The sequence below is a fragment of the Agrilus planipennis genome, unplaced genomic scaffold (assembly GCF_000699045.2).
Source record: "Agrilus planipennis isolate EAB-ADULT unplaced genomic scaffold, Apla_2.0 scaffold144, whole genome shotgun sequence".
NCBI classification, from domain to species: Eukaryota; Metazoa; Arthropoda; class Insecta; order Coleoptera; family Buprestidae; genus Agrilus; species Agrilus planipennis.
The window spans coordinates 750,689-762,021 of NW_020438905.1; the positions used below are offsets into that span (position 1 = coordinate 750,689).

The following is an 11,333-nucleotide window of genomic DNA, read 5'->3' on the forward strand; positions in this document are numbered from 1 at the left end:
AGGTTAGGGGTTCAGGTTCCATACTCTGGAAACACCTAAGCAGTATGTCTTTAATAATAAATGTTAATCTTAATTAGAAATTGCTTTCCGAACTTGTGATTGATATAATGATCAAATTTTGATTCTTGTATTAAGGGGAAATTTTTAAATGTTTTTAAAGCGACAACAGACTATGATATGCTATACCACCATATACTTTCAACAAATAAAACATAGGTATATGCACTCCAATAAATTATTTTCAAAAAAGTATAAAACACTCTACAAATATGTCGTATGCGAAGCTCACATTTCTTCAAAGATGAAAAACAAATTGAATCGCTCAGAATATTTGCAAATTAACTGAATACTTTTGATTTTTATTAAGGATTTTTGTATATAACAAAGCTAAAGGAAATGTATCAAATGAAGATTTCTCTTTTATTGTTAGGTAAAATGTTATATTGCATTTTTAAATGAAATTTCACAATTGTATTAGCACAAAATGAAGTAGTAGACGATCCTTTTGTTCAGTTCATAGATCTTCTTCAAATTCAATTTCGTAAAGGATTTGCTGTATCTTCAATCTCGCTTGAGCGTTCTTTTGAGGAGACAGGCGTTTCAATACTGGTGCATAACTTATTAGAAATTGTTCTTCCGCGTCTAGATATTTAGAGATGTTCTCTTTTGGTGAATAAGATTCATTAGTACCGTATCCATCTGTAGAATAATCATCCACATCGAAGCGATTACTGGAAGATTCGGCCGATTCAAAGTTTCTTTCTAATAAAGATTCAGTTTTTGCATCTCTGTATCCCGTTGAGGTTTCAAAATCTGTATCGTCAGCATTCTCTTGGTGGTCTATTGCACTAGATCTATAGAACAAAATGTAATACCGTAAGACACTTTAAATGAGAACTGGACCAAATACAATACAAGAAATTTCTTTCTAAAATTTTAAAGAAGTAAAAGTTCGTATTCCATTGTAGACTTTTAGAGTTTATGAACATTATAGGCTCGTTTCAACGGCTGCAACTCAACCCTCTCGTTAAAAATCCGTTAACTAAAAATTAAAATTTCGTTAGTTGTGTTTAAACGACTTCTTCAACGGGATTTGGTGAGGGTGGTATTTAATGGAAAACCCTCTAGAATGAGGACCATTAAGCATGGTGGTGCATAGCTACTGCTAGGTACCTACCCAAATACTTTTGGTACTTCTCAATTTTTCTGTTTGATTGCAGTCAGTAACTTTTTAATTAATTAGATAATAGTTTTAGAAAATACTACAAATGGTGCAGTAAACGCCATCTGTAGCACGATGCTACATTTTAGGATTACGTATGCTCCAACAAGGTCCACTTGTGTGGATATCTACTTGCTGAAAACGAATCCCGGCGTAACCAACCTCGTTTGCGTCTAATGCGCCATTTGTAGTATTTTCTAAAACGCACTGTTAAGACAGCAGGTAAAAGTTGGTCTGTGTTGTGTCGGAGCTGCCTGCGACGCGCTGATGAGATCCAAAAAGATCGAAATCGCGATCCGCGTCTGGCAGTTTCGACAGAATACAGACCATTTCGAATTATTTTATTCGATTAAGCTAACGTGCCTATCACGTTGAGGTTGGTTACACCGGGATTCGTTTTCAGCAAGTAGATATCCACACTAGTGGACCTTGTTCGAGCATACGTAATCCTAAAATGTAGCATCGTGTTACATATGGCGTTTACTGCACCATTTGTAGTATTTTCTAAAACACACTGTTGAGACAGCAGGTAAAAGTTGGTCTGTGTTCTATCGGAGCTGCCTGCAACGCGCTGATGAGATCCAAAAAGATCGAAATCGCGATCCGCGTCTGTCAGTTTCGACAGAATACACTTCGAATTATTTTATTAGATAATAGTTAATCAGAAAACCTACTCTCTCGAATCGATGTGCGGAATTAAAAATGACATGATATCATAAAATATCCACATCCTCTTCCTGCTTGGATCACTTCCTCTTCCTTCATTGTGTCTGGATCTATGATATTTAACGAACGAATCTCGCAACGTTCTCCATCTGCGTTTACACTCTGAACCTGCAGATAAAATAAAGTAAATGACTAAATATATTATTATTGCTGCGTCCATTTGCGAAACAATAAATATGCCCCGATAAGCGGTTTTTAAATAAGTAGTGATGTAGTAAATAGACCAAGAATTTTATGGTCATGGTTATTATTTACGACTCATTCACCATTAGACACGCACACCTGTGGCCACCACACCACAACAAAATACCATATAACCCATAGGCACTTTATTGACGTTTTCGATATTTTCAAAAACGAACTTTACATCTTTATTATTTGTATACACTTACATACACAAATATACACATTCAGTGCTAACTTTTATGTTAAATAAACTCAGTTTATGACCAGTACAAATCGGTAAATAAAATAATACAACAGATCGAGTATGGTATGACTTGCAATATTACCTGCATTAAATTAATTAGACTTTGTAATCACTGCCAACGTCAACAAAAAAACATTGTCTCAAGTACTTTTAATTAACGAATTGTTTATCTCACCAAATTGCATAACCTTATCTATATGGAAATTTTAAAATGATTTTTATATACTTTTTTTAGGTTTTTTTACAATACAACAACTTTTTCTAAATTTATATATCACTTCTCAATATTATGAAATTTCATTAGATAACTTTTTATCAGTGTCATACATATTTCGTACGAACATTCCCCATTTCTTTAAAATAATAAATAATTAAAAGCATTCCGAACACCAACAACTCGGATAAGCATTAAATCATATGAATCGAGAGGATTTTGGCAAATTTTAACTTATTAAAGAAATAGCTTGCTTTTTAATGCTTAAATTTATTTAGAGTTTTACTCTACAAATTGTCTCGGCTTTTTAGACCTTCTTCAAGAGTACTTGGCCACTAAATCTATATGCGAGAGAAACATTTATTCAAATAGGCAGATAAATTTACCTGGGATGTCATTGAAAGGGAAATTATGAGTATTTATTGGACTGTTGTAATTCCCGTTTCAATGTCATCCCAGGTAAATTCATCTTACCAATTTGAAAATAGTGTTTTAAAATAAATTGAAACATTAAAACGCAAGATGGTTTTATTTCTTGAATATTACAAAATGTTACATGTTGCACCAACCAAGAAATAAGTGGAAATTTTCACATGTTGCATTCACATTCGCATTATTATTATTAAAAGTTGCTTGGTATATGACGCTCCTGTAATGCATATATACCATTGTTATAATAAATATGATAAGTAAACCGTGCAGCACTATAAAATAACCATTTGCGCGAGTGTGTGGGCAGGTAAGTAGACATAATAAAGGTACTCACTGCTTATCTGTAAGACACGGGAGACCTCCTTCCAAGCCAAATCACGCAAAGATGTTCGTCTGTAATCAAATAACGTCCTGTCCCACAATATCGGTCTGTTCTCGATTTCGTTAATGAGTTGCTGATCCAAATGCATACGATAGCGAAACATCATTAATGAATATTGATAAGCCTCGTTCCTTCTTTTTTTTTTCTTTGTAAAAGCTACTAACTGACAAAACTAGTTCGCGTTCGACGCGCGGCACGGATCGCAAATGCGTGAATTGATAAGTACCATAACGACCATGGCATTCTGAACCTATTGTATTCTGAGCATGGTTGTCACAACATTATAAACTTTTATAAACAAAATGTATTTAATTGTAAATTAAGAGACACTATTTGCAGATTCTAAACTAAACTAAAGTAAAAGGTTTTTCTAAGTGTCAGGAATTGTCCATCCATTATGGAATAAATAATCTGGCAAATATCGTATAATCAATATAAGGATGGTATTTGTTCAGAACATAATATAATAATTACTATTTTCTGTAATCTTTTAATGTTATGTAGAATTGGCAACAACGATCAGTAATACAAAATGACAATATAAAACAGTGGGTGAATAATGGCAATTGTGTTAAATTATAAAAGATAAGCATTTGTTAAATTTTCATTTTTCAATTGCTATAACATTTCCTTGTCATTTTCATCCCTTGTCATTGTTTGAACTATCTGGCAATTAGGGACCCAAAAATACTTTTCTATAAACTGTAGATGTACAATACTCAGAGATATTACATGGACAATACCTATATTCCTCTAATATTCCTGTATAGTCTTATCGTTATAGATCCTGAATAACTAAGAGTTTTATGTGAAACGTAGCTCTCTGTAGAGGTTTGAAATCGCTTTAGAATAAGTGATGTTGATGTTTCGCTAACTTTATACCATCTGCCATTTTCATAGAGCGAAAGTAAAAAAAATGAATTTTAAATCAAATCGATCAAAACATATTTCTATACCTTCTGCCGATAGTAAAGGCAGACTACATTCACCACAGGGATCATGTAAATCACAAGGTGAACAGTTTGAATAATTAAAAGCTTCGATATCAATTTCAATTCGCCAGAAATTCGACGAGATCGTCATGACTGTACACTATCTGCTCATTTTTGGAAAATCAAATATATTATAATAATCCAAACTGTCTGTTTCGTGATTAATTTTCTTAATATTTAAGCATGCTGAAACATATTCCTGTTGGAGAAAACCGTTTCTCATGTTTACCAGTCTAATAGTTTACTTTTTTCTAGAAGTCTGCACAGAATACAAATAATTAGTGAAAACGCACTGTGGTGATTGCTTTCAATATAACACTCCAACCAAACCTACCCAAACCTTTACCAAACTCTCAGGCAATCTCAAAATAGAAGTCAGAATACATTTCATAATTAGTCTGCTACAGCTTATATGTTTACCGTTCAAAAAGGACCTTAAATAATTATTATTTATTTTATATTTAAGATTCGATGTATCCGTTCACTGAAATTGATACTGTCGGACAGCAATAAGACGTACTAAGACTGACTAGCGCTACCTATCGAATCAGACGTGTACTAATTAAAGATGCATTAGTACTCCACGTGTACGTATATGCTCTACGAAAAGGATCTGGTACCTGAAAATCGGCTTTAATTTATGTATAACGACGGATCCTCGGCGCGAAAATCGAGCCCACATTTGTCCGGTATTTTTCGTTGATCGTATCAGTGTATTTGGCTACAGTTTCGTTCTCTTGATGTTAAGTACAACGTACAGCAAAAAAGAGTGTAAAAAACGGCATAGAACGGTACCAAAGTCGAACGAACCTATAATAAACGTAGGCAGTGAAGAAACAACGATTGAGCGAACACCTGCGAGATCTGGTGAGCGGCTGACTGGGTTTCTCAAGACTTAACACTAATTAGCAAATCCGCCTTCTACAGTTGAAACCACGCAGCTGCCGGATAATCGCAAAAAGTAATAGTAATCTTGACAAATTATTACGCTTATTTAGCTTAGTCAGGTCGCGGACTTTCACTTAATTTTGATCTGACCGACCTTAACTCTCATTGATCATAGCCATCAAATGTTACGTGTGTTAAGAAACATTTTATGATTTTAAATGCTGAGCTATAGGTACGTGCATATCTCCTTCACGCAATAAATACATGATTAAAGACTAACACTTCATAGAGTGTTGGGTCTTACACTGTGAAACCTGATTAATTATTTAATTTACCCAATTAATTAGTAATCTCAGTGGCTATAAATTAGAATCCTTCTGCATGTTAACATTACTAGTAAGAAGTACACTTCAAATGTTATTATTTATATTTATTTATTTCTTAAACTGAAGTAGGTATTTCAACAAACTACTACTTGAAAAATGGTTTAGTAATATAAATAAGGATTTTTGTAAAAACAGCGTTTCAAATATAGTATATCGAATTAAAGAATAGGCTTTTATATGAAGAAAGTAAATTACGTAACTGTTTTTTGGTTAATATAAAATTTCAGTCAGATAAAGAATTGATACCATGGTAACTCGGTAACTCGTCCAATCGAAGCGTTACCTGGATTCCAGATCTTTAAGCCACTATTTCGGCCGTATTCCCACAGATCTTTTGTCTTTTTCCTTTTTCCCTAACGCTCTCCTGTCATTGCCTGCCCAATGTACTGAAGCTTTCGCTCTTTAATAATTATCAGATATCAGATCCTCTACAATAAAATCAATACAACTAAGCTATTAGTTATGATTTTCCACTTTTTCATGTTGATTTATGATTTACTTGAATCATGTTTGAAGTAGAAATGTACAGTAATTGATCACACTATTTGGATCATTTGAGAAAGTTTGATTAACGTGTGTCGAAGGTTTGAAACGAATTAAAAACATCTCTCATCATCATCATAAGGTCGTCAGTCCCAAGACTGGTTGGACACGCACCTTCACTCTTTCATATCCGGAGCTAATCTTCGCATTTCCCCAAAACTAGAGCAATCCACACCCTTAACTATTTGCGAACAATAATCTAATCTAGGTCTACCTCTATCATTTGCAAATCTAAGCATATTTATCCTTTGCCCCTGTATATCTATCCCTACAGTTATACTGTCTAATTATATTGATCGCGTCTTCGATGTATAGATTGCAAAGTACCGGTGACAGTGTGAATTCCTGTCTGACTCCCTTCCTAATATTTACTTTTCTACGTTGCAGCTCCAGCTTTATAACTACCTATCACTCTTTATACAAATTAAGTATCACTCTTCTATCTCTGTAACTCATCCCTACATTTTTAAGTATGTATATTTAACATCTTGTCCCATTTAACATTGTCAAAAGCTTTCTCTAAATCTACAAATCCTATGTACGCACTCTTTCCTTTTTCTATCGTTTTCTCTATTGTTACTCGTAAAGCCAGAATGGCCTCCCGCGTTTCTCTATTTCTTCTAAACCCAAATTGATCTTCCCCTAATAGTTCTTCCGCCCTTTTTTGCATCCTCCCCTGTACAATACTGGTTAATATTTATGACGCATGGGAAGTTAAGCTAATTGTTCTACAAAAAACTTCTGTACCGAAACTTATTTCACATCACTTTAATAATTGTTTTCCCATATTCATTTGTAACTTGCTTCAGTTTTTTCTTTATTTCGAGCGCTCAATAAAGATTAGTTCCAGGCTCCAGGCCACCACGATCGGTCCTTGCGATTCAAATTTCATAGTAAACACATTTTTTGGTCGGTCACGACTGGTAGATGGCAAAGCCAATGACTAAACAGCATTGTAAACGATTTATTGTCGATCGTGCATGCTGATATAATACGTGTATCCTTGATACAGGACACAAAAAGTTAATTGATTCCATTGTATCAGTTGGATGTGAATTTCTTGCATAGGCTGACGCCACTGATGATTTCGTAAGCGGATTTTGACTCTCTATCTAATAATTGGTTTGCTCAATTCATCTGAAGTGATGAAGAAAAACTCTATCTTTAACTTATTGTGCAATTTACCACGTCATAGCACTACCACAGCTCAGAAACACTACCCTTTCCATAATTTTTATTTCAGTAGTTCCAATAATAAAAACCGTAAAGTTATTATTTATTAACCTTTTATCCCACGCCTACTGTTCAACCTTTTTAACTGACGATTGTATTGACGAGACATCGACGGTTCCTATTTTTAAAACCTTGTTTTGTGCAAATTTAATTGTCGTAAAATAAATAATATCTACTGCCATTATTTTGGTCTTAATAATTTTCTTATGCTGGGTGTTAGGTCATATATTTTATTATTCAGACATGCGCGGTATTTATTATTCATAAAATTAAGATTGAAAACTTTTTCACAAAATTTGAAAGGCTAGGTCAACTTTTGCAGGAGTGTTTCTTTTGCAACAATTTCCGGAAATCATGTCCAAATTCTTCTGAAGAAATTTATGACTTTGAATATATTTTTTCTGTAGAAAAGGTTTTTTTGATTTTGGAGTTCATTGAGTTTGAATTTTAGTTTCACAATTACTTTACAGCTTATGGAGGCAATATTAAGTTTTCCTTTCAAATTGGAGAAAATTTTGAGACTGGTTTACGCGGGCCATTTGTGATTTGTTCGCGAGCCACAATGTGGCGAAATTCTAAAATTCTTTTTTGTTGCATAAATGGGACAATTTTTTTAATATTGGCGGTAATCATTAAAATATAGATACGTATTGTAGGTACTATATCTTAGAGAAATGCAAATCAATTTTACAACATCTCTCCTACAATATTTTACCTTTATTATCATTATTAACTTTCAAAAATGTCGTATATAATAAAGTAATTTATTGCTTTAGACATTCTTCAGTCGTCAGTGTAACTATGCAGAGGGAAGTTTAAAAAAGGCGCGGTTCCTTTAAGATCTACCTAGGTAGTAAGGTAATGTTTTATTGTACACATACTTTTGGTAGTAGAAGTAGGTACCTGAGATTTTACCAGGAATTAATTCCATTAGATACATATACAGACCATTTTAATGCTACCATAAACTCAGCAATAGAATACTCCTAGGAGAAAGTATTCAGAAATCAGGTATACGAATTAGGATTTATTGTATTTTACAACTACCTTCTTCCCTAAATGCCATCAACACTTTCTAATTAAGGTTAAGTGATCCCTGGTATATATGGTAATAACTATACTATCAAACATGTTTTCCTTTAATATTATATATAAAAAAAATTATGAGTGCTGTCAGCACAGGGCAAAGTAGTATTACGTAAATGAAAGTTAGTATCGGTAATTTCTTATGCTGACGTGTACGATGTGTTGCATATTAAAAACTCATAATGGCCGACATCAGTGACAATGCGACAACAATTGAAAAAGAATGATGGCCGACAACTGCAACAATTAGAAAAGAATGATGGCCGACAACTGCAACAATTAAAAAAGAATGATGGCCGACAACTGCAACAATTAGAAAAGAATGATGGCCGACACTACGTCATAACGGAGCAATAAAAATGGCCGGGGGCAGGGGGAAGAACTAGTTATAATAATGATAATAAATCGCAAAATTCTAAAACATACACTTATCGTTAGTTACTATTTCACTAAATATGTGTATTGGATATGCTTCGCGTATATGTATATGTATAATAAAAGATCACCTTAGTACCTAGGTACTTCTTAAAGAAACCGCACCTTTTTCACCACTTTCTGCATAGTTGACAGTCACGAAAGTCAAAAACAATAAATTTACTTTATATATACGACATTTTTGAAAGTTAATAATGATAATAAAGGTAAAATATTGTAGGAGAGATGTCATAAAACTTATTTGCGTTTCTTTACAATGTACCTAGTAGCTACAATACGTATATTTTAGCAATACTGTCTGTATTAAAGAAATTGTTTATGAACTGTCAAATTATGCAACAAATAAAAATAAAAGCAGTTTAGAATTTCGCTAATTTAAGGTTAGACAAATTCAGAGCTTTTTGTATTTAGAATTAAGAATTCCAATGTAATCATTATTTGACTTGCTTCTTAATACATAAAGAAAAAACAAACTTTCATACAAAATGGAAAATGAAACAGTCGGGAAAATGGACCATGCTACTATTATACGTAATACATTATATCCGATGCTTTTATCTAGTTCTTGGGGGGCCAGTTTTATTATGTAGATACAAAAAAATGTAATGCATACAACATATTTGAAAATCTTTCGACAGTGATATTTTTCTTATCGACTTAGTTCGATTTAGTGCAGGTACCTGTTGCTAATGGCTTTATTGTTGGATGGTCCACCATAAAGGTATCTCGGTGCATGAAGTTCACAACAGCCGAGACATGTATTGTGGAACGCCGAGGGTGGTGGCGCCGATATCCTGTGGTTAGTATACAGCACAGGTGTCTTTCAAAACAACATTCACACAGGTGGATTCTCTACCTGAAAAAATCACTCCAAAATGCACCTTTATTGACAGTCCGAACCACTTAAATGACCTTTAAAACACCTACAGACTCAAGCGAGCTATGTCAAGGTATTATTAAGGGATGTTTCAGCTTAATTCAATTTTATTTCTGAAATGCCCAAATTAACTTAATGGACTTTAGGAGAAAACTGTGGGTGGTTGTTAGCAAATAGGTGCATAGTTGGAATGTTATGATAATTTAAAGTTAAATTGTTTACAAAATATAGTATACCTACGGGATAATTTAGTTTTACTTGATGGCATACGGAGAGCAGAACTATACTGATACCTTTCGTATTATGTCCTTGAATTATTATGAGATGTAATATACTCAAAATTGAAGTATAGCAAGAATACATATACATAAATAAGAAATTAAATGTGTAGATATGTACCTATAGTAAAACTGATGAGTTTTTCTCGCAAAAACAAAATAGACCATCATCTCCGGGGTTCCACAGGGCTCACGCTGTGGTCCGATTCTCTTCAACATTTTTATTGATCATCTCCATTAAGTCAAACACGCAAAAAATCCTTTTAGGCAGATGACTGAAAAATGTATCTTTATTTTTCTCGGTAGAGGGTGTACTCAAATTGCAGAGCAGCCTGTCTAACATCTTCAATTGGTCTAATGAAAATGAACTTAACTTAACTGTAAGTCTACGTAATTCTTCAGAAAACGTAAAGAATACTTTCCCAGTATCGCATAAATATCACCGATTTGAAATGATTGTCCGAGATCAGGGACTTGGGGGGTCTTTTTTAGAATTATAATTATGACTCCCTTAGCATTGCATGTCCTCTCCCTCCAATGTATTCATATTTTTAATGACATTATTTTAACTTTTAACACACTTTGGTTCACTGTCCAGAGTTGAAATGAATATTTACCACATGAGTAGTGCAATACTATTTATGACCACCTAGACTTAGACAGTTCCTTGAAGATAATGTGACATAAAACTTCGGTTTTAATTACCTCTCTAACATACTAACCAGGCTGTAGAACACATTAAATGGGGAATTGCGGATGGTGAACGACCCCCAGACTTTTCAAATGCAAAGTGATATCTCTATTTAAGAAAGTGATACTAATGAATATATGTTTCTAATTTACCTACTTTGAATTTACTGATATGTTAGTATAATTTGTATTTTCCTTCTGTAAGCGCCCTTTTATCTGATATTATATGTAAAGAGCTATATAGGACACCCATTCATGAGTACAAGATACTTCGCGTTTGTTAATTTTTCGATAAGCATCACTGTAAGATTGTTAAACGTGTATGTTTGGAGCGCAAAGCTGTACGAGTGCTAAACATGGACGGTGGTCGTTGCGAAAAAGGAAAGGTTGGAAGCGTTCGAAATGTGGTGTTACAGGCGAATGGTGAGGATACCGTGGATAGAGAAGGTTAGAAATGAAGAGGTATTAGAAAGAATAGGAGAACAGAGGACTCTATGGAAGTCTATAAGAAATAGGCGA

The 11,333-nt window shown here is 33.8% G+C and overlaps 1 protein-coding gene across 2 annotated transcripts; it reads right to left on the reverse strand.

The window, feature by feature from the left end:
- Positions 1–406: 406 nt before the first annotated feature.
- LOC108737722 lies at positions 407–10,830 on the reverse strand. Of its 2 annotated transcripts, none has more exons than XM_018470795.2 (3): positions 9,650–10,830; positions 1,897–2,056; positions 407–854 (listed from the first exon to the last, which is right to left on the reverse strand). In XM_018470795.2, the coding sequence occupies exons 1-3, from the start codon at positions 9,702–9,704 to the stop codon at positions 515–517; spliced, it is 555 nt and encodes a 184-aa protein (XP_018326297.1). In that variant the 5' UTR covers positions 9,705–10,830; the 3' UTR covers positions 407–514. The 2 variants fall into 2 exon arrangements, with proteins under 2 accessions (XP_018326297.1, XP_018326296.1); XM_018470794.2 differs by lacking the exon at positions 9,650–10,830 and adding an exon at positions 3,359–3,659.
- Between the last annotated feature and the right edge of the window lie 503 nt (positions 10,831–11,333).